Here is a 24747-nt window from a genome sequence, read left to right as displayed (position 1 = left end):
ATTTGGTCTAAGTCAGGGGTAGGCAACCTTGGCTTTTTTATGACTCGTGGACTTCAACTCCCAGAATTCCTGAACCAGTCATGGAATTCTGGGAGTTGAAGTCCACGAGTCATAAAAGAGCCAAGGTTGCCTACCCCTGGTCTAAGTTAATGAGGAATAAAGTATTAAGCCCTTCTGTTTACATCAGACATATCAAACTCGCGACGTCATGTGACGTTGCGCAACGTATCGGGACGGTTTTGCTATTGCCGGCAATGGGGTGGGCGTGGCTTCCAGATGACGAGTCCAGCCCACTGGCCGGCAGTTTGACACCCCTGGTTTACATAAATCAAGTTTATAAACACAGTTCAAAAGGTTTTCAATTGTTGAACTAAAAATCCCCAACAGTGATAAAATGACAACCATTTTCTATCTTTAATAAAAAGTCCTTTTGCCTTTACAATATAGGGTTTCATAAAGCATTGCAAAATATTCACTCCCTTAGTATATCTGTCATTTCTGCCTAAGGAAAACACTTGTGATACCATCTGCCAAACAAACACACATGTAGTTCTGAGCTAATAGCATGAAATATGATTTTTGCATTCATTTGTCATGTAACTTAAAAGGACAACTTGAGTTGCAACTTTAAGTACACAGGCAACATTTCTTTTTAACTCTATGCAAAAAGAATCTAGTTTCTTCTTCTGCTTCACTTGTTGAGTTGTTAAGCTGCTCAGCTGGAAAGCACTCTTTGCTTATCTCAGAAAGTATTTTAAACTATTCAAAGGTAAGAATATTTAGCTCAAAGTCATTCAAACTCTCTTTGGTAGCCCTGAGCAGCATTAAAATTGACCCCTGCTATGTTCAAAAGTTGTAATATTTTTAATTCTATTTGGATTTTGAAATTTATGAATATAGCCTTTAAGAATATGATAATGCAGACTCTTTGGGTATTAGGAAAAGACATTTAAGATATATCTGTGTTTTACAAATTTTCAAAAAGTTATATATTTTCTTACAGAAATTTGACGCTTTCCAATTTTTGATCCAATGCAAATTACTACCACTAAATATACATCAAAACGGATGGATATATCAAGGTTTACTAAATAAATGACAGCACGAAGCCAAAACCAAATAAATTATGTAACGGCATACTGCAATGTGCAAATAGGTAAACCAGTTCATGTATTTTTGAAGCTGCACCAATCTTTCCTAAATCTGTTTTTAATATTATTTATGAAATGTTATTTTAAACTGAAACCATGTGAGTATGTGTACGAAATCCAGTCTGTTATAGTCTGTCATAGTGTCTAAGTATTGGTGACCTTTTTAATAATTTCAATCTTCAAATACAAGTATACATTTCCAAAACAGACAATCTGAAGATATAAAATAATTGTTTTAAAATATTATACAGGAAATTGCCAATTAACTAAAGGTAAGGCAATTTAGGATAGGTAGTATATGTTTCTGGCCTGCATGAATAATCCAAGGTTTGGAAACTAACAACAGAAACAGCTTTTTGGAAAAGAAAAAAGTCAAGAGTTGTGTTTGTACATATTCTACAAACGTGTTGAGTTTTTCATGTTGTACAGATTGAATTTAGTGGTTGCTTTAGTCTTTATGCTTGCAGAAGCCAAGCAGAAGCGGCCAGACCACAAAAATTAGTATGCATGTTCCCACTAAGACTGATTATTTAGTAATGTTGGTTTCCATTTTTATTAATTTTCAAAAGTCATTAATATTAAGCACCCAGATTTCATTATGGTGTTCAAGGTCAGTGTAAATTCATAGTGATAATTTACCAGATATTAGGATTTCATAGACTGGCTTCATATGGAAACAAAGTGATGCTTTTATTAAAAGCAGCTCATTAAACAAACCACAATTGGCTGGGGCTATAGGCCATTCATATGGCTTGATCCGTTTCTCTGACCAGCTGAAAATCAGAATCTAATGAAAACAATGCTTAAAGAATGATAACAAATGTAAAATTTCACAAACAGAATACATACCTATAAAAACTACAAGTCAACTAAATGCAGCCAAACCCTCAGTGCTTAAATAAACATATAGTTATAATATTGTTTTCTCTGGGGTAAGAAATAAGATGCAGAGCGCAGAAAAGAAATAAATTCAAGAAATTAAAGGCTTGGGATTTCTCCTTTCTTTAAAAAAGTGAACACAGTTAGAATGACTTTTCACTCAATCAGTTCACTGTATATCTCCACAAATTTCTACCATTCAAACCATCCCTTCTTCCACCCCATTCATATTTTGCTTCATACACTGGTGCTTGGTGTCTTTTTCAAGATATCGTCAGCTCTACTGATCTCTCAGTTTTGCATTCAAATCACATTTCCTATATTCAGCGCCCATACATTCTTGACCTTATCTCTTCTTATTTTACTGCTTAACTCCTTCTGCATACAGCTAACTTTGATATTCCTCCTGACATACCTCTGGCTTCTAGATAACAAAGAGGGCAGTGGGCATGTTGTTAAACCAGAACCATTTCTGCTTCTTTTGGTAAGCATTTCATATTTCAGACCATATACCATTAGCATTGGTCCATCTTAAAAGCTTTTCCTTTCAAATACATACATTTATCTACTTGCTCTAGTTTTTCACTATTTGTCTATGACTTGCAAACGTTCGCTCTCTTCTTTCTGTCAAGCACCACTACTTTGGTCTTTGATTTTCAAATCCATCTTCCTTGATGCATCAGTCCAACACTCACAGCAAACCATTTTATTTCTCTGCTAACAATATGGCTTTATTTATATACAAAGGCATACATATAGTCACCTTCCCATCATACCCTCCATCAACACAAGCGTTCTCTATACATTTCTCCACAAATACGTTGAACAAGCAAGGGGACATGGCACATCTTTCTCTTTCTCCCTGCTTAATGCTATAAAGCATTTGCTAAGCCTTCCATTTGTTCTGAAACATCCTTTATCTACCACTCTTCCATTATCTACCACTCTTATTGCATTCAGCCGCCAGCCTTCAACAACATACTCATTGCAAAACATTCCATAATTCATGATTACTCCCTTTATAATATGTTCTACCTAAATCGACAAATGTTCTTTTTCACACTGACACACTCTCAATGAGCTTAAAGAATAAATATTTTTAAAACAGGAATGTAACAATTAAAAACACCGTGTGACCTTTGACTTTTAACACTGCCTTGTTACTAAACTGGTGCCTGTCATTTCACTTTTTAAAGAAAAATATAGCAAACATTTCTGTAGGTAGGATAGGATTAAGATTCCTGTATTTAAGATGAATATTCCTGTATCTCACATTTAAGAAATTTACATGCCATTTTGTTCACAAGTATTAAAAACTTTTGGGAAATTAATGAGATATTAAAAACGCCTTACAAATATTCTCTGTGGGAAAAACACAAACTTACCTTTTCATCTATATATCCATTCCGGTCAATACGATAAAGTGAAGCCAAGTGGGTTATAATCCACCAACTGAAACTCAGTAGATCCTTGCATGGAATTGATTCAAAAGCAGACACTGCACCAGTACCATTGTTTTTTTCGAACACTTTATTCAGAATTTTATTTAGCCAGTTCCAAAAAGACTGTAAAAAAAAACCAACAGTTTTTAAAAGGAATCCTGCAGATTTCAACCATCTGCTTAGCTCTTGAAGAACTTTTCCTATTCCTCTTTTTTTTTTTTTTTTGCTTTATCAAATAGCAGGTTACACAGGGCAGATTCTGAGGCTGAAATAGAAAACAATCTGATCTTTTTCCTAGCTAACTTTTTAAACATACCTTGGATGCACTTTCATTTTTATATGGTCACATTTCTGAGTGAACATGTATACAAATGCACATTCACACAGAGACAAATATTTCCAGAACAGGGGAAAAAATCCTCTGATAGCCAAACATTAGTTGGCTATGCAGGGTTGTCAAACTGCTGGCCTGCGGGCCGGATGCATCATGGCGAAACCGTGCCCACCCCATTGCCGGCAATGGAAAAAAAAATCACGATACGTCACGACACGTCATGTGACGTTGCAAGTTTGACACCCCTGTTCCAACGTAATTTTACTTTTGATAATATATTTTTCTTAAGGAGCTCAGGTTCTGAATTGGACAAGGGTATATTAATTCTTTGACCTTCACTGTAGACCTAATATGATTTAGAGTTCCCATGAATGCAATCTAAAATCCAAAATATACCATTAATATAGTACAAATGGATACCACACTGGGGACAATCTATGGAGAAAGGGCCATTTGACATAGGACTGTAACAAAGCAAAAGAGTAAAATCAAGTCTCTTGATTGTAAGAGGCAAGAAAACCCTGAATAAATAAAAGAATCAAATCAAGTTTCAGCTACATCTCAATCAACAATTTGTGACCAAACCTTTATATTTAAAAACCAAATCATGCAACTAAAGTAAGGATAGGCAATCTGGTGCTTTCTAGCTATTTTAGATAGAAATTTCAGTTTATAACTATATAGTTTAAGAGACCACCTTTAGATTATATAAAGAACAGGGTATATTTTCAGTATAATCAAGAAAAAGACAAACTAGATGAGGACAGTGATTTGCAATTATTTGGTGGAAATCAAGACAGGTTTCAGAATTATCCAAGATTGTGTTTTGTGATTACTTAAACTCAGGTAAACTGCTCAATTTAAAAAAACAAAAAACAAACACACACACACACACACACACAAACAATTCTATTGGGATGCTAGATTAATACACCCAACTTTAGCTTTTATTCTTTATAATAATAAAATCATGGACCCATCACAAATAAGTACAAACATTAAATGACAGTAAAATAATGTAACAATACAATACCTTGCCGCCCCATTTAATATAATCAATAACCAATTCCAAATGTATTAGGATCCAATCTGGGTCAGTCACTGAGGCCAGAGGTTTAGTTTTCTGAGCTTTTGGACTCGTGCTGGAGCCCCTCCTCAGGGAACGTCTTTCTAGCAAAGTACACACACTTTTAAGTTTCCTTAAAATGGACTCCATCACGAGTCTGAAAACTCAGAAGACTAAACCTCTGGTCCCAGGGACCGATCCAAATTGGATCCTGCAACATTATCCAGAGACGTGTATATTTGCCTTCATTCCAAATGTGTGCACAGTTGGTAAAGCAGAACTTCTATTAGCTACAAAGGAAATCAGTTTGGAATAGTGAAACACATCCGAAGAGAGAGGCTATGAAGAAGCTATAACTATTGCCTGGACATGCAGTATTAATTTATGACTTATTGTGTTTCCCTGAAAATAAGACCTACCTAGAAAATAAGCCCTAGCTTAATTTTGGAGGGTAGGTCTAATATAAGCCCTACCGCAAAAATAAGCCCAAGCTAGGGCGGGGGGGAGCTATCCCACGCGCCCCGCACCCACTTACAGTTGCAGCCAGGCCTCCCACCTGCCTCGCCAGCTCACTTCTGCTGCCACTCATATGCGTGCATCACCCCCCGCCTCCATTTCGCTATCAGAGAGCTTCAGGAAATGCCTCTGCAGCTGAGAATGGAGCTCTGGATTGACTTGCGCAGTGCCCCGTGACCTCCATTTCGCTGTCATAGGCCTTCAGGAAAGGCCTCTGAACCAGAGAACCGAGTTCCAGATTGAGGCGTGGGCTGAAGAGGCCTTTCCTGAAAGCTTCTGATGGCGAAATGGAGGCTGGGGGGCACCATGTGCATCAATCTGGAGCTCCATTCTCAGCTGCAGAGGCATTTCCTGAAGGCCCCTGATGGCGAAATGGAGGCTGGGGGCAACGCGAGCAAGTGGCGGCAAGCAGCCACAGAAGAAATGGGCCATCTGGGCAGGGCTGTCGGTGCTGCCGCAATGAGGTAAGGTCATGGAAAAGACATCTCCCCAAAATAAGACCTGGTGCCTCTTTTGGAGGCAAAATAATAATAATAATAATAATAATAATAATAATAATAATAATAATAATAATAATAATAATAATAATAATACTGTGTCTTATTTTCGGGGAAATAGGGTACTGTCCCAAGGCCAAATACCAGAAATTTTAACTATAAATCTTTAGTGGGGGGAAGGATGGCTTATTGTGCTATTGATTCTTTAAGCTACTACAGTCCTAATGATTCCCCAACTAAGTCTCAATGGATGGTTGCCTTACTCCTGGTCTGATAATATCCAGCAATACCATGCTGAAAAATATTTGACCATGCTGGTCAACTAACATAAACTTCTTTAAAGTTTATAAGGAAAAAAAGCAACACCTTTGATACAAGTTTACCTATGGGGTAGATAAAATCGTTTGATATATTTGTCAAACCATGAATTTCTGCAGGTTTCCAACGCAATTTGTTTCATGAACTGTATTCATGCTGGGAATGTAACAATTCCTACCTCTGTAAGAGATGCTTTATTTCTGTGGTCAAGCAGATGAATAAGCAGGACCCACAGCTCTTTTATACAGATACAAGTATAGTGGTGAGTAATAAGAGCTTCAGAGAGCCTAACCTGCAACAAATAACATTTTAACTCGGAGAAAGCAGAAAACATTTATACATGAACAAATGTCAGAGATGGAGGAAGCGGTTGAAAAATATCACTGAAATACTTAAGGGTAAATATGAAAAGATTAAACCATCCAGCAAGTAGTATACATTTTTCTTTCTTTTTTCAAAAAAAGAAGCTGTCAGATCTTTGTAAGCATGTGCTTGAAATCCAAATTTAAATGTGCATTATCTTTGTAGTGTTATAATTTCTTTGCCTACTGCAATTTTTCAGAAGTGACTCCCTTTAAGGAAGAAAATGGATAGGTGTTAGCTTATGTGTGTATGTTAGAGAAAAAGAGAAAGAGACTTATCTAGCTCTGTCAAAACCACTGGGAATTATTTATGTGCTTAATACTAAGAAAATGTTTAAGGAGCGTTCACCTCAATACAATTCATACACATTGATCACTTCTTTATTGGTGAGAAATTATTGAAACTGTCCTACTGGTAAGACTTAGACAAGGTAATTTTGGTGACTTCTTTCTTCCGGTTCCATTGTAGAAAACCTTCTGACTCTTGAAAGCAATTTTTGGAAGAATGACCTACTTAAAAATCACATTTAAATAATAGGTAAGGTTATATTTGAGATTTCAATTGTCGCTTTGACCATTATTAAATAGTTCATAAGCAAATCTTTTTAACATTCATATAATTCTGGAATTCTGGAAAAATGCTTTTAAAAATAGTACACTAAGCCTATGCTTAATGTACTATGTACTATCAATACCACAATCCTCTCTATATTTTCTCAGTATCCAGTTTGCCAAATTCAACAGAGCTTATTCTTGAGTACTGTGGTTATTTAAAGTTACCTGTCAGATATTAAGGGCTACTATTCAGGATGGTTGACATTATAATTAAAACCTTAGTAATAAACAGACGTCACTATCTGTTAAATTCTATCATACAGGAAAACCAACAAGGATCTTAGAATAATTCAAATAAAAGGAACACACAAGAAATAACTTCTTTTTTCTACTCCCCACAGCATCAGCATGAAAAAGAAAAAAAAAATAAAGTCACAGACTCTGAATAAAGGATATCTTAGGAAATTTCTGCAGCATTAACTTTGAACATTCTGAAAGTATGACAAAACTATGTTATTGCTAAATAAACCAATATTTTCAAATTATTCCACACTAATTTTTATGATAGAACCTATAAATGCACAACTTTAATGCCATACATGATGGAATAAAAACACTACATTGTTCGGAAGCAATGCAATATTTCCTGAACTGTTAGTCTGCCATCTTTAATCAAATGAGTTATACCTTGACGTACCAGCAGGTGGTAGTGTAGTTACATATAGCAACTGAATACCACTCCCCTTTTAAGATTTAAAAAACAAAGTTTCACTCCATTTTGCATTACATTTGGAAAATAAATACTTACTTTTTACATGTCACGTAGATTTGCCCTTTATCCAATTCAAAACTAACCTATTTGATAGTTTAGAATTAATTAGCTGAATAATTTATTTTGCACTTGGGAACTTTGGAAGGTAAAGGAAACAATGCATAAGAAAGATTTATCAAACAAATCTTTTGGTGTTTTTTTTTTTAAAAGTAGGCTACTAAAAATTGTGTGTGTGTGTGTGTGTGTGTGTGAGGGCATGCTCCCCCCCATTTTATAACAAACTTACAACTAAAATTAGGAGATAAATGAATATAATAACTCTTGTAACCAGCTCTTTTGCTTCCTGTCACAGTCCAAAGACTGATCTCTCTAGAGCAGGGGTGTCAAACTCGCAATGTCACGTGACGTGTTACGACGTATCGTGACTTTTTTGCCATTGCCGGCAATAGGGTGGGCGCGGTTTCGCTATGAAGCATCCGGCCCACCGGCCCAGCAGTTTGACACCCCTGCTCTAGAACATTAGGGCCGCAGGAAAAGAAGGAATATCTGGAGATTTCCATTTGCCAAAGGCATCGCTCACTTTTATAGTTCATAGACTTCATTTCTGTACAAAAGCACTTCTCATCAAACTGTATTTTCATTTAACCACCTCACAAAGCTGAATTAATAGTGATAAGATTAATTTATCTGGGAAATACTATTTCATAAACAGATACATTTCTACTGTTTCAGAAATTTAGGCAGCATTACTCTAATACTGAATAAAATTGTAATACCTTTGAATACTTCTTAACTGACAAACTTATCAGATCATATAAGAGGTTTCCACAGTGATCTTCGAACAAACTGATATTGGTTAGATTTTCTCCAGTTAAATTGGTAAACCTGTGAGCATATATGGTTTGCCCTAGAAAAATAAATAAAATGAGAAAATTAGCTTAACGAATGCAGAAATAGAAATATGTTTTCACTGCAAAAACAAACAGCTGCAAACCAAATCTATAGTCATTCCTTTTCTAAATTTATCATACTGTAAATCTCAGATGTGTATCATTTGGTTGTATTGTTTGTGGGTGATCTTGGAACCAGTCACTCTCTCTCTCTCAGCCCAACTCATCTCATAAGGTAGGCCAGAGGTAAGCAACCTCGGCTCTTTTATGACTCATGGACTTCAACTCCCAGAATTCCTGAGTCAGCGCTGACTCAGGAATTCTGGGAGTTGAAGTCCATGAGTCATAAAAGAGCCGAGGTTGCCTACCCCTGAGGTAGGCGAACATACTTATAATACACCTCACATTGTTGTGGAGAAAATAGACGGAAGGCGTATTAAATACGTTCACCACCTTGAGTTATTTAAAAAAATAATAAAAGGCAGTATAAAAATAAATAAATGAAATAAAAAGGTTGATATCACTGTGTCTTTGTAGCAGGATGAAAATGTCCAGTGTTGGTTCAGTAACAGAATCCTGATTTAGATGGGTTTCTTCTAGGGCCGTGCAAAATATTTAATTGCAAACCATTCCCCCCCAAAAAAATCTTACATATCATGCTCATCTATACCGGAAGCTAAATTGGTCACGACTAAATTAATGCTGATTCCATTATTGTGGCTTCGTTAGTTTCCTCTAAGCGTAATTAACTTTGGTCCAAAATTTCTATCGCAACCAAGGAATCCCTTTACTCTATTTTACCCTCCATCAGTGCATGCCTCAAATGGCCTCTGTGAGAATTCTCCAAGTCTTTACATTTGGAGATTGCTCAGGAACAGAGAAAGGAACAGGAATGTCATTGTCTATTAATGTTCAGTTAGAACTGAAGAGAGGGAAAGCATTATTGGGGAAGCACCACTGTATGCATGGGTAGGAAGGGAGCTTGGGAGACAGGAGAATTATATCTGAAGATGGTTTGAAGTTATGCATTTCCCTAACATAGCTGTTTCTAAGTCTGCCCTTTGTCCCCTTTTTCTCTCGGACGACTGAAAGGAAATTCTAAAATTTAGACAGGAGAATAAAAGCAATATTTGGAAGGAAGGCACTGCTATGTAAACAGGTCCTCAGAACAAAAGCACCCCACACTAGCTTTTATTGCAAACTCTAAATTCTTATTGTTAAATAATGTACAAAGGACGCAATCTAGGATTTAGCATTGTAAAACATAATAAAGATGGATATAAAATTGAAAATACTTATTTTTTTCTCCTTCAGTCATGTGTTAAACTAATTCTCACAGTGAGTCTGAACAAACTTTTTCTACTATAATATGTGACCTTCAGTGTCTGCCCAATTCAAAATGTCACCCTCTCCCTATATTTTGCAACTCCAAGAACAAATATTTAGGGGTAGAGTAGCCTGAGTACACTGAACATATATTGAGTAAATGTGAATAGGGTGCCATGTTGTCACTTAATTCATACCTTTTTATCAATTATTAAGTAAACTTGTGGAAGTAGAGGGAGGTACGAAGAAGTAAGGAATAAGTGGCATTCATCTATCATTCAGCAGCTAAGATTGACAGTACTCTACATCAATGTTGAATGATGTCTGGTTACCACTGATCCCTTTAAAATGGAATTGTCAATCAAGGAATTGTTTTTTAAAAATCTGAGAATGACTTTATGCTTGATTGGCCGTAGTAACTGGGACCTCTAGCAATAGCCATTTTTGACATCACAATGCAATTCTAAACATTGTATTTTACTGGACAGTCTAAGAGAATTTGCATGAATAATTTTAAAAATACTGCAGGATAATCACATGTGAGCATACATTACATCATGTGCCTTCAAAATATTTTTATAACTTCACTAATAAAGATAAAGATAACTGTTAAATTTAAAATTGCGCTGTAATATTAACAGACTGTTGAGTGTGCAATTTGTATAAGGACCTTTTACCCTTTCAAAATACAGTGAAAACAAAATGAATTTGTAAAGAATTAAGTTAGAAATCCCATCAAAATCAAAAGGACAGTAAATGTTTATTGATTTTAAATCAATAGGACAAATAATAAATAGATGCATTGCATTGATCCTTTAATTGATTTATAAGCGAAGTTTTGCTGTGAAAATATATAAATCAATTGAGTTATTTATTGATTTTAAAAATGGGGCTGCACAGATATAGATGAATCAATCTCATTAAAACTGTTTATAATTTGAGAACTGAGAGATTGTAGTAAAAGAAAGTGAAATAGAAATAACCAGGGCTTTTTTTGTCATAGAACGCCCAGAACGGAGTTCTGGCACCTTTTTTGGATGGAACCTTGTAGGGTAGGCATGGCAGGTTGTATGATGTGTGTGAGTTCCGGCACTTTTTTTTTTTTTTTTTTTTTTACAAAAAAGCACTGGAAATAACCTATTTTAGGATTTCCCAAGCTGGTTCCTTCAGGATATTGTCTGGATTTCAACATATTAGACTTTGGTCTCCATAATTCACTGTCATTTTGCTAATTTAGGATAACAGGAACTGAAGTCTAACATATTCTGGCGGGTACCCGGAGGGGGGAGACTGATCTTCCCAATCACCAGATATCAACATAAAACAGTAATCTGCTCTTCTTTGTTTTATTTAGCTTCCATAATTTAAAAACATGTTTGGATTCTCTCCCTAAATAGCAAAAAACAACAGGAAGCATAATCTCTTTCCATATTTTAGCTTCTCTTGTATTTCCTGGTGAATTACTTGGAAATATTTTTTTACTGCACCTCCCTGAATTGAATTCATGTGTTACTAAATAGTCTTAACAACTATTGTGTAAGCTTGGGTCTTAACAGAGCTGTGGGCAAATGATCAGCTGTAAAAACTGAAACTGTGCATAAATAAATGTAAGCATTTTAAATCCCAATTTTGCAAGCAAAAATAAACAGACTGATCAAACTGTTTTAATCCTAGTATACTTAAATGTTTCCCATTATATATGAAAATTTGAACTTTGAATGTCAACTTGCTAAAACCTGGACCATAAAGTCCTGGTTTAAGAATCTTAATAGATCCACCAGCTACCAAACAAAATCCCAGAGATAACAGAGGTACCATATTTAAAAATATGAAGATTGATGTAAGAAAATCAATATGAAGAGGATGTAAAGGATGAAGATGCCTGATATCAATAATATAATCCACAACTTCTTCCCTTCCTTTTGTAGATTGCATCACTTTTCCTGTGTTTGTCCACCCTGTCATACACATAAGGAAGCAGAGCAAATGCTGTAACCTCTGAGCGAAGAGCCAGAGAGCTCACTAATTAAAAATAAGCTTCATTTTGTCATTGAAAATTGTACAGTTAGTCCTTGAGGTATGACTATTTGTTCAGAGACCAAATTTACAGGGACATTGAATGACTAGTGGTTATACTCAGTCCCTAAACATACAGCCTTTGCAGCACCTTCAACATTGAAATTTGGGCACTTGGCAGCCCTGCAGCATTTGTGACCACGGGCACTCTTCAACTCTTCCATCCACCTATCTCCCCCCACCTCTGCTGATCCTGCCAGCTTTACCACCCCTGCCAGCTTTACCACCCCCAGATAACCTTCACTGTCTTCTTCCTGCCACTGTTGAGATACAACCGACCTCTTTGATGGGCAGTTGCTGACCGTGCCAGTTCTTCTTCCCAAGACTGTGCTCACCTCTTGTCCAAATTGTGTGTAGCCTACTGGTGAGGGTTTTGGAATGCAGATTGTGTTGGCCAGGTCAGCAATGGCAGATGTGGTAGAGTGTAAGGTGGCCCAAAAGGAAGAGATGGGGAGAGGTAGGCAGATAGGTGAGATGAAAAGAAGGCAGTCTCTTATCTTACCAAGGTTCGGGGCTGGGAGGGACCAATTCAGGAGTGGCTTGGATCGGTTGGAACCTTGGCTAAGGACTAGTGGGATCTGCAGAATTCAGAAAGAAGTGTATTTAATACTATGAAAAATAGTATTAAATAAACTTCTTTCTGAAGACTACAGAAAGTAGTATTTATCCTTCCAAATCCCAACATACAAATAACACAAAAGATATAAGCCAGGAGACTCACTTTGCATCTTTTCACCAAGAAGATGGAGGATTTCTAACACTGACCAGTGAATGTCTATGCACAGATGCAGCAAGTGCCACGATGGAGGAAATAACTACATTAAAAAATATCCAAGAAAAATACTGTACGTTATATTTTAATTTACCGTATATATGCAGAATAAACTGTGACATATAAAGATTTTTAAATGAACTGGCCCTCCATGTGCTGGAAACTGATAATTAATGTAGTAGGAAAGATGTAATATTACTCAAATGATGCCAAATATCGTCACTTTTTAAAGGGTTGTATGTATCATGACTCAACAGAGAAAAGACAATTCTTTAATTAAAAAAACTATAAGATCATGCTATTACTATTGCAAATAGGTATCCAGTCATTTAAAAATTATAGCATCACTACATGTAGTCCTCATTTAGGGACAACTGGGACTGGCAACTTGGTAGTTAAGCAAAGAGGTCCTGAAGTGAAACTGCAACTATGCTTACAATCTTACTTCAGTTTCCTTTGCTTTACAAATGTGAAGGTCATAAATACAAAAACTGGTCGCAAAGTTAGTTTCAACACCATTATCACTGTAGTCAGTGGTGGGATTCAAATACCTGAATAACCAGTGTGGATGCCACTTCCAGGAGTCCGTTCTGAGTCGGGGAGGCATCCCAGACCCAGTATAGTCCACCAGAAGTACATGGACGCCCAGGCCTCCGAGGCTCAGAATGGACTTCTGGAAGTGGCATACATGCACTTCCGGCAGTCCGTTCTGGGCCTTGTGAAAAAGGGCTTAGGGCATCAGCCGGTTCGCCGAAGTCAACAAAAAATTACCTACTGGTTCTACTGAACCGGTGCAACTAGCTAAATCCCACCACTGACTGTAGTCACTAAAAACAAGGCAGTTGCTAAATGAGAATTCTCTTTATATGTAATATATTTTTATCTTTTTATCTCCAGGAACGTTTTTCATTTTTATCTCAGCATACATTTAAACTAAAATATTCTGAATTTCCTATCTATTCAATAGTAATGATTTAATATGCTACAACAGGGGTGTCAAACTGCCAGCCCGCGGGCTGGACGCGTCATCCGGAAGCCACGCCCACCCCATTGCCAGCAATGGCAAAACCGCCCTGATACGTTGTGCAACGTCACGTGATGTTGCGAGTTTGACATGTCTGTGCTACAAGAACAAATTGTTTTGGGAAATAATGATGGGCAATTCAACACTTCTGAATTCATGGAAAGGGTGAGGATACTAAGTACTTTTATACAGGTCAAGTACAGTGTCCTATGGAAGTAGGATTCTCCATCTTACTAGCCACAGAGAAACTTCTGAAAAATTTCCTAAAATAATGGAGAAGAAAACAAAGGCAAACTGAACTTGGGCTGGGACTTTGAGAACTGAATGAAAATAATGTGCAGAGACATTACTCCCCCCCCCCCGCATTCCTAAAGGCAAATATATTTTAGAAGGCAGACATCCTAATGTACAGTATCTCACACACATGCATACGAGATAAAATCTTCCCCAAATTCAGAATTAATGGGGAAGAAAGACCAGGACCTGTGTATGAAATTCAACAGGCTAGATGAGAAACCTCCTGGGGGCTGGCCCACAAATTAGAGCTCTTCCATATCTACGCCAAGGGATGAGCCCTAGTAATATCACTTCTTAAGTCATCACTTAATAATGGTACTGACTTTGTGCCATATCTTATAGCATTCCCCTATGGCTTCTCATCAATGTCCCAACATTTACAAATAATATATTCTGTATTATTTTTTTTGCATGATCCTCATGTTCTGATAATATTGCTTATAAGGAAGAAAAAGATAGACAACCTTTGCTTGAGGCAGAATGGTGTTTCCTTCTAAAATGCAAGCAGGGAGGTCATGTAAGTGGCCAATATGCAGTGTCAAAGAATAGAGTTCTTCAACAATCAAGGAAGGGAGTTGTGCTTCTTGTTTCTCATATGGATGGAACAGCTCATCTTCTGTTTCATGTGGCTCCAGATACCTGAAGAAATTCAGGGAGACATAGGATTGTACAACATAAAAATATACAGAATAGATGAAACAAGAATCGGCATCTCACCTGAAGATGAAAACTTTCACATATTGCAGGAACTCAACACATTTTTGTCTTATATTCTGTGCTTCTAAGTGAAGGTTTGCAGCTTGACCTGAAATAAATCAGAAATTAAGGATGTAGTTTTAGGGAGCATGTGCACTGCCCAACTTTACTTGATCTTCGTATTAAGGATAAACAACAATACATATTATTATAATTGTATATTAAGGGGAGCCCCTGCCCCCAAGTTGAATTATTCACACCAGTTTAACAATTTATAACTTTATAAGTAACTCAAGATGGTGAACGTACAGAATATTCCTTCCTCCTCCTGTTTTCCTCACAATAACAACTCTGTGAGTTGGGCTTAAGGAGTTTTTCATTCCCAAGGCAGGACTAGAACTCACAATCTCCTGGTTTCTAGGCCAGCTCCTTAAACACTGTATGATCCACACATACAAATGGATTTTTCTGTTGGTTGCTGAATTTTCAATCTTTCAAGATGGTGCACTATGTTAGTATATATTTTTCATCAAATAGGCAGTCCCAGGTTAAGAATGCCTGACTTAAGAGCAACTCCCTATTACTAAAGATGGCAGATAGCATTCTCCTTCCTCAAGTGATGAAGCACTAAAGCCGTGTATTATTTTTAAGATCCACTGAAGCTGCATGTTTTTAATATACAGCCTGTTTTTAGTGGTTTTCAGCAGTTCCTGAAAGCAAAGCACAGCTTCAGCACTTGGCTTGAGGAAGGATAATACCACCTGCCATTTTTAGTAGTAGACAGTCCATTTGTAAGTCTGAGTTCTGACTTAAACACAAATTTGAGTTAAAGACAGGGTTAAAGAACAGAACTCATTCTTAACCTTAATTTGGGACTGTTACTATGTGTGTATAAGACATGATAATTGGGAACATCTTCAACATAACACTGATGGAGCTGTTTAAATAATTTCTATATCAGGATTGGGAACCCATTGCCCAGTTTCCTTTATCTTTCACTATTAGCCATGTTGGTAGAAGATTAATGGGAATTTTAATTCAGCAACATCTGGAGCATCACAGCTTCTTAATCTCATATTCATTTCAGAGCCTATCAACGTTGTATGTCTCTTTAAAGGCATTTATGGAGCTTCTGCTTTATGGCTGCCCGCTCAGAATATGCTATGCATTTTAAGAAAATGGCAACATCTTTATCTATCAAGCAAAAAGTATAATTGTATTTACATTACTAATATTTTAGTTACATTGCTTGATATTGAAAACACAAAGTACCAAACCAGCTGTCAAATTTTCTGTTAGATTATTTGGATTGCTGCACTGTTTTTAAGATTTGTTTTTGTTTTGTTTTTTTAAAAAATAGGGATGTGAAATTTGTTAAGTATACCACACAGCATCAAGATGATAGTATTTCTTTTGTTTTCCCTTTCTGTCTTTTTGTTCTAGAAGAATCATTAAGGCATTAGGCTCCCCCCCCCCCCACATACACATGGCAAATAAACTAAACACAGCATAACTAAAATATATATATTCAGAAAACTAATTCCTTAAAAACAACTCAAAATTCCTGGGTCAAAATGTGTCTCCCACATGTAAGGATAGAGTGAAAAATAAATACGTATCCAAATATTTTGTTGGGTTTCCAGAATCCGTATAGGATGGAATCTGACAGGTTTTTTTAAATCGTTAACAGTCAGGAATAATTACTATGCAAGCAGTCCCCAACCTTTCTGGCTCCACAGACTGGTGGCAGCGGTGGGGGGTGGTTTCGTGTGCGCAACCTAGATCCCATGCATGTGCAAATTAAGCTTCATGTGCTCACTTGCTGCTTGTGTGGCCTGGTTCCCAATAGACCACAGCCCAGAACTGGTCTGCAGATCAAGGGTTGGGGATCTCTGCATTACGATATTAAATATGTATATCCATATATACCTGTATATATAGGACAGTCTTGGATAGGCTCTAAGTATTTATCTATGTGTACATAGACACATACAGACAATTTTATTGTACAAACTATTATAAGGCACATATAAACTAAAAATATTTTAAAATTTACCAAAATCAGATGAACTTGACCGAACAAGGTTTTCTAATTTGTATATAAATTGTCTGTCAGAATTAAAAGAAAAAGATGTTACTGGAAACAAAAGCATATACACAAATACCATATTCAAATCATACATGTGTCTCTGTACATACATAATCTCTATACATACATACAGCCCACGAATATGCAAATATATTATACTGTTAAACTTCTTTTTTTAAAAAAACATTTACCTTTGCCAATCATCCATGCCAACAAGCTTGCTAGCCTAGGTAAAGCATCTCTTCAGAGAGGATGGACTCTTCAGTCTTTACTAGGGGTTTTCTTTATAAACAGCTTGAACTTCCATTAAAGTTCAATAACAAAACATTGTAATAATATACTTAGTGAACATCCTCAGAACAGAATAGCTAGAATAGAAAAGTCTACATTTTAAGAAATATGGAGCCACATAATAACCACAATATATTCCAGGAATAATAATAATAATAATAAAAATCATACCTCAATAATCCAAAGAGAAGTGTACAAGATTCAACTAAAGCAATTTCAGTAACCCATTGAAAATCAAATAATTCCACAATGTCCTTTTCATAATCAATTGGAAAGGGATCCAGTTCCAATAAAATCCTAAGAAACAAAGTTAACATTGTTTATAGTTCCTTGAGCAACATCCATAGGCATTCTTTAAGTGGGCACCCTCCAGGTGAGCGGGACTGCATCTTACAACTAATTTCAATATCCACCCAACTGGAAGGTTGCACGCATCCATTCAATTTATATTTTATTAATACATCATAGCCTTGCTCATTAGTGACCAAGGTAATGGTTATACTTCCATTGCTGTATGTGTTCGCATTCACTCCATTTTAGAAGGCCCTTTAAAACTAAATTGTGTACCATATAAAAAAAATCTAATCCAAATGTAACTACTTATTTGCTGCTTAAATTACTTCACGTACCCCATAAATGTTTAGCTTTGCAGCATTGTATAATCAACTTTCTTAACATGAAATGCATTAGAGATCTCAGGAAGTAGATCTCCAGTTCAGGAAATCTGATTTCCAGATCATGTCATATGTCCGTCCCACAGTATTTTTTTCTGGATTGGTTATGGGAGATCCCAATTCTCCAGCCTAGCACACCTGACTGCACAGTTGATAAGTATATTTGAGGCATTTTGGTTATTTTCTGTATTTTACAGTCATTCTCATTTCTTGCTAGTATATTATCACTTCTATACTTCAATAAACTAGCTTTCGGTCGTGATTCATTTTCATAAAATCAATCACAATAGCCCAACGTAAGTACACAAATATAAACAAAAGTACCCCTGTAATCCAGAAAAGCACAAACAGCAACTGGCCTACCCCTTTGAAGAAAGCATATGAGTTGGGAATGGGGAAAATGTTGTACTCTCCTCCCTTTTCCTGCTAGCAGTGTAGTCTCATGGCTTCCAGTTACTGATACGAAAAATATCTAATTGGGTACCACTACTTTGTTAGCCCCATAGAAAAGAATCGCTTAAATGAAATGCAAGATATATGACATTATCTTGGAGGGCCATATGACACTGAAGGGCCTGATGGTCAGCTAATTTGAAGAAGCAAGGGCTAAAGAAGTGAGTGAGCTCCAGCCAGCTAATTGGCAATGAACATGGGAAGGTTTAAGACCACCTCATGGACCACCACAGACCTGCTTGAGAATCACTAATATACAGGTAGTCCTAGACTTACTATCACAACTGAGTCCAATATTTCTGTTGCTAAGTGAAACATTTGTTAAGTGAATTTTGCCCCATTTTACAACTTTTCTTGCCACATTTGTTAAGAGGCTCACTGCAGTTATTAACATGGTTGTTAAATGAATCTGGCTTCCACATTGACTTTGCGTGTGAGGAGGTCTCCAAAGATGATCATGTGACCCCAGGACATGGCAACGGTCATAAATATGAGTCAGTTGCCAAGTGCCCGAATTTGGTCCATGGGGATGCTGTGACAGTCATAAGTATGAAAAAGTCATAAGTCACTTTTTCCAGTGTTGTTGTAACTTTGAACGGTCACTAAATGAACTGTTGTAAGTCGAGGACAACCTGTAAAGGCACCAGGTTAGGGAAGTCTGTCTAAGGCATGATATCTATATTCTATATTTCAATATACAGTGTTTTTGCTACAGAACTTTGTCCCTCTTATCATGGGATTCCAAAAGCAACATATATTTATTAAATGTATATGCTGCCCATCTCATTATCAAGCGACTGGCAGCATATACAGAGACCAACCATATAAATCACCTACAGGAAAACTAATTTAGGGCCTGTGTGTTATAATTCTTTGAATCACTAGTACTGACCACAGAATCAGCATTATAAATATATTATTTATTTAACATAGAGCCCAAACTAAGCAGAAGAAATCTTTTAGAGATATTCATACCATAACAGTAATATAAAAAATTATCCCCAAGATCTATTCAAACAAAAGCCGAAAACACTAATGGGATCATAGTGGCACACAGCAGCTGTTAGAAGAAGCTAATTAAACATTCCAAATTCTCAGTTCTGCACATACTCACACACCAGGGATTTTAATACTATTCCAAGTAATTATGATACTGGAACATTCTTAGTAAAATCCAGCTTGTCTAATAGTATGTTCAAAATAAAAGTCCCATGAGCAGCATTTAAGGTCTTACATACCTCTTAAGAGAACCACTTGCTAAATAAGAATCAGGAGAAAAGCTTTTTCCTTCATTTTTAAGGTCAGAGACACAGGAGAAAGAAAGAACTCTGGAGTACTGTCCTTCTATTTCCATTGCGGCCTCTAAGCTCTCAGTAAGCGAAGAAGGCACGGAGTGAATGCTGGAGTCATCATCCATTGTTCATGCTTCTCCCTGGAAAAATAAAAACATGCAGCATACATTTTTCCATGTTTGTTTTTCTGAATTATCAGAACTAAATCTTACCTATTAAAGCAGAATGTGATAGATTTCCCACAAGGACTTAGAAATATGTCAAGACGCAATAAGTTTTCAGATCAGCTGAGCATCTGAGTACATCAGAATCCCAAAACTATCAACTAAATTTATTGTGTAGGCTGAAACATATTAAATTAGCTGTAGATTAATATGTACAGTTGTTTTCCTGATGTATGGCAGTAAAATCTCATCATTCACAACCCATTATCAAGTTAGCTGAGTAATGCAGATTATAGTTCAACATATTGCATCTCGATGGCATTATGCTGGGGAAAACCAAAACTGTAGTCATAATAATTATAAGATAGATGCTGAGCTCTTACGTGTTTCCTTCTTTTCTTTTTACATAGCAATGAGACTGAAAGCATTTGTTTCCTTTTTAATTAATCAGTATAGCATCAATTCACAAAGTTTACGTATTTTGCTATGCCATTGTGCAGCTTTGTTTTTCCTTTGGGATTAGTGCGATTTTTATTCAGTTTATATCCTGACTTTCTGTCATAAATGAATAAAGTTAGAGCCCAGCTAATTTTACCTTAAATCAACTATGATTCAACAAACCAACCCTTAATACTATGTATGAACTAGATCAGCGAGTGCAACAGATGCAAGTTCTTCATAATGCCATAATTCAGTATTTATTTACATTATGTTACTGAGGTAGATATCACATTCTGGGGAGGAGCTCCTGGAATGTCTCCATTATCAAAGATTATGATAACACCTACAAAAAAGTGGGCTTCCTCAGTGGTTCCTCAAGTTGAGAAGCTCTCTCCTGGATCAGTTTTGTCAGCTTTCCACCTTACTATCTTTTGTGTCCCTAAGAGTGTCTTTCACCTTTCTCAAATTTGTTCATCACAAATTTAATCTTGCTGGTACATTTTCCTCTGTTCTTGGGATTATTACCAATTAATTTCTTATGAATTTTTAAAATGTATGGTCTATTTTTATTCTTTCTTATAAAATCCCTTGATTGACAGGAAATTTCAAATAACTTCAATAAATGCATAAATAATAGATTGTCATGTTTCTGCTTTTGTAAATTTGAACAAACTACAAAAAGCAGTAGTAATAGTCCTATAAATATTTTCAAGTAGGGATGTACATATAGAAGAAGTGGCATTATTTTTAGAGAGACAGCAATTCTAAGGGAACTTGCAAATGGAATTAAAAGACAAATCTTCCACCAGTTCCACATCATCAGTTTAAATGAAATCCCAGCATGAAAGGGATAAGGGGCAGTGGAATACCCTTGCTTTTGTTTCAAGTGTCTGTTCATATTTCTTTTCCCAATTAATTTTAATCAGAACAAAAATATTTACATAGGCTTCAAACTGATATACTCTTAACTAATGGGCCTCATTCTGGAATCTTTCCAGGCAGTGTCTCTATGATACTGAAAACCTGTGTGTGCCTTTTAACAACTAGAAATTTCAGATTCATAGATGTAGCTGCCCACCTTCACTGACACAGGATTTCAGCTCAGCTGTCAGTTCTGAACCCAAGAGCCAGACTACTATTATATGTACTAACAGTTATATTTGACAGATCACAAACCGTTTGTACCAGTGTCTCTGTACCAAAACAAATATTTGATCAGAAAAGTATATTCTTCCAGATATTTTATTAAAAATACCTTCTTAAATTAGCATTAAATTGGGTCGATTGTAAGATAATTCAAAATTCACTGCTAACAGTGAACACTTATAAGGCCTTTTATTATTTAAGAAAATGGACTGTTAGGTTAAAAATGACATCTATTTAAAAAACTTTAGTGAGTGATTTTCAGTACTACTGTGAAGCGCTCTCTAAATTTCCGGTCAGCATAGCTGTTGCAAGAACGTGTGGGTAATGAAGTTCAAAGCAAGGTAATTTTTTTCCTTGTATATATTCAGAGATTAATCTTGAGTTTCAGATAACAGATGCTATATTTTGAGCCATGATTCTATTCATCATATCTATAAAGAAGTACTCCTTACTCCATACAGCGATTTCTAGGAAATGTATTTCGGTGAATCTGATTGTTAATCTGAGCTTTTTGAAAAGTGGAAACTGCCAGAAGGCTGGACCTTCCCAAAAGATGGAGACAGCCTATTACACTTTTGTCCAACCCAATGCATATACCGATGCACAGGATCCCCACTCCCGTCATCACTAGTCATTATTCCCTCGTGTGAATCGGGAGTCACAGAACTTGTAGTCCACGACAACTGAAAGGCAAATACCTACCCACTCCGTAAAGGAACAAGCGAGCATCGGTGCTGCAATAATCGCTGCGGTGGACAAATCCCGAAACTCGCTTTAGAAGTCCGACATGCAAAACAAACGTACCTGGGACAAAAGCGCCCTTCCTCTAACCTTCGCACAGGGCAATGCGACAGCGGCGTATGCTGCAAAGCGCCGATCCTTTCGCAAACTATCGCACTTTCTTCCGCGGAATAAACTGCAGCCGCATATCCGCCGCCGCCGCTCCGTAATTCCCGCGCAGCACCGGCACTAGGTTACTGCGCGTGCTCAGAGGAAGAGGGGATTATGACGTATCACGTTCTAACTCAGGGGTAGTCAACCTTGGCTCTTTTATGACTCGTGGACTTCAACTCCCAGAATTCCTGAGCCAGCTGGCTCAGGAATTCTGGGAGTTGAAGTCCACGAGTCATAAAAGAGCCAAGGTTGACTACCCCTGTTCTAACTGGACACGGGAGCTTCCCATAGAAGCTTTTCCCCTTTTCTGGCTTCAGGGGCGTCTTCCGCCTGTGGGAGTTTCCAAGCGGAGGCGGTCGCGGGTGAAGAGTCGCGTGACCCGCTGGGTTACTTTTGAAACTGAGTGGTTTCTAGAGTTGCGCCTCCCTCCGCTGATCAGTTAATTTCCGGGGGTTCCACGAGGTTTCTGCAAAGAAGGGATTTCTCGGTTTCACACTAGAGAGAATTGCAGTCAGACGGTGTTTGGTGCGATCCCAGCCGGTTTGCTTTGTTAGTAGAAAGTGCAAGTTGGGTTAGTTCAGATCACCGTTCATTTATACGAACACGGGACTAAGTTTATCCAGCTTTACACTGTTTGCTCAAAGTGGAAATCATAGGTAGGATTAATGCTTCGGAGTATAGGCAGTCCTCGACTTACGACCACAACTGAGCCCAGAATTTATGTTGATAAGTGAGAAACTTGTTAGGTGAGCTTTGCCCCATTTTATGACTTTCCTTGCTACATGTATTAAGAGAATCACTGCAGTTATAAAATTAGTAACACGGTTGTTGAGTGAATCTGGTTTCCCCATTGACTTTGCTGGTCAGAAGATAGCAAACTATGATCACATGACCTCGGGACACGGCAACTGTCATAACTAGGAACCAGTTGTCAAGCATCTGAATGCAAATTATGTGACCATGGGAATGCTGCAACGGTCATAAGTGTGAAAAATGGTCATAAGTCAATTTTTTCAGTGCTATTGTACTTTGAACAGTCACTAAACAAACTGTTGTAAGTCGAGGACTACCTGTATGAATGCTGAGCTGACCCTAGTGTAGGTTCATGCTCTCTGTAGAAAATTATGACGTAAAAGATGCATAGCTTGGTCATGTAGTTGTACAAGTCCCTGCATTCGCTGATGGAGATGGAGTGATTGAATTCCAGATACAGTGAATGAGTTCCCAAAGCATAACAGCAGATAATGAAGTTCGTTTGCTTTTAGCTTGGCTTCATATGAGTCCAGCTGTTAATTTCAGCTGTATATTGTACCATGGTTTACAACTTTCAGTGCTGAGTGTCTGTGTTTGTACAATACACTAGGCTAAAATATGATTGAGAATCAATATGGATGTGTGAAGTCAACCAGGAAAGTTAGGTTGTGGAAACCCATGGTTTGAACCATGGCTTATTGGTGAATATAGCAAATTAGATTTATTCAGGGAGGTTGAAGCAAATGATGTACTGAGTCTTTTTTGCTTGTCTTTGCTTTATTGAACCCAAGCCTGTTTTTCTTGAGCCCTTTGACTTTTAGAATCCTAGGGTACAAAAAAAATATCTGCTGCAAACTCTGTGTGGTGTCAGGAAGGGTATCCAACTAGCAAACACTCAGCTCCATCTAGTCATCCCGATTCTACCCCGAATTAAGGGATTACAGGATCACGAAAAGGAGTTTTTGTCTTTTAGACTTAATTTTGTCTACTTCTCTTTTGCCATACCAAATGGGATTAAAACTATATCTTACTGAAAAAATATAAAAGGTATTATCCAGGTCCCATTTACTTGAGGGCTACATTGGAGCAACATTCAAGAACCAGTGATGCATTGCAGGCCCTCCAAATATCTACATGGTTTTAAAACAATACCAAACAATATTTCATAGTATTGTGTGCAATCAACAAGTAGTTGTCCTTTCAATTTTTTAAAGTAACATGTTATAGATGGGCACTGTATCCACGGGTGAGGAACAAGTAGTTCACCAGAGGTTGCAAAACTATAACTTGCAGCAGCTCTAGCCAACATAATTATTGTTGAGGCTTAGAGCTGTCATGCATTTAAATATAGAGAAGGAAAAGTTCCCCAAACCTTCATTTAATCCATACTTAATTGGTAAAAAAATTCTTCTGAGCAAGCCTGTGCATAGGAATTATTTTGCCATATGAGTATTCAGTCTCATATTTCATCTAGCTAAGTAATCTTTTTCAAGTAAGCAGTTTGCCAATATAAGCATATCAACAGATGGAAGCAGCTAGCTCTCATGAAAAACTGGTAAAAACTTATGTAAACTCTC

The 24747-nt window shown here is 37.0% G+C and overlaps 1 protein-coding gene across 1 annotated transcript in view; it reads right to left on the bottom strand.

Moving 5' to 3' along the window:
* The window catches only part of MMS22L (MMS22 like, DNA repair protein), a 73526-nt gene extending 53623 nt beyond the window's left edge, over nucleotides 1–19903 (bottom strand). Inside the window, exons 1-9 of the mRNA XM_015817740.2 lie at nucleotides 19719–19903; nucleotides 17525–17650; nucleotides 17030–17082; nucleotides 14995–15082; nucleotides 14742–14916; nucleotides 12906–12999; nucleotides 8669–8799; nucleotides 6382–6495; nucleotides 3416–3595 (exon numbers count right to left, since the gene is read on the bottom strand). Of these exons, the coding sequence (XP_015673226.1) occupies nucleotides 3416–3595; nucleotides 6382–6495; nucleotides 8669–8799; nucleotides 12906–12999; nucleotides 14742–14916; nucleotides 14995–15082; nucleotides 17030–17082; nucleotides 17525–17650; nucleotides 19719–19897 (1140 nt within the window). The 5' untranslated portion in view covers nucleotides 19898–19903. The remainder of the gene's footprint in view (nucleotides 1–3415; nucleotides 3596–6381; nucleotides 6496–8668; nucleotides 8800–12905; nucleotides 13000–14741; nucleotides 14917–14994; nucleotides 15083–17029; nucleotides 17083–17524; nucleotides 17651–19718) is intronic.
* Between the last annotated feature and the right edge of the window lie 4844 nt (nucleotides 19904–24747).

This window comes from Protobothrops mucrosquamatus, unplaced genomic scaffold, assembly GCF_001527695.2.
Source record: "Protobothrops mucrosquamatus isolate PMUCROS unplaced genomic scaffold, P.Mucros_1.0 scaffold632, whole genome shotgun sequence".
Classification (NCBI taxonomy): Eukaryota; Metazoa; Chordata; class Lepidosauria; order Squamata; family Viperidae; genus Protobothrops; species Protobothrops mucrosquamatus.
This window is presented reverse-complemented; position numbering and strand designations above follow the sequence as displayed.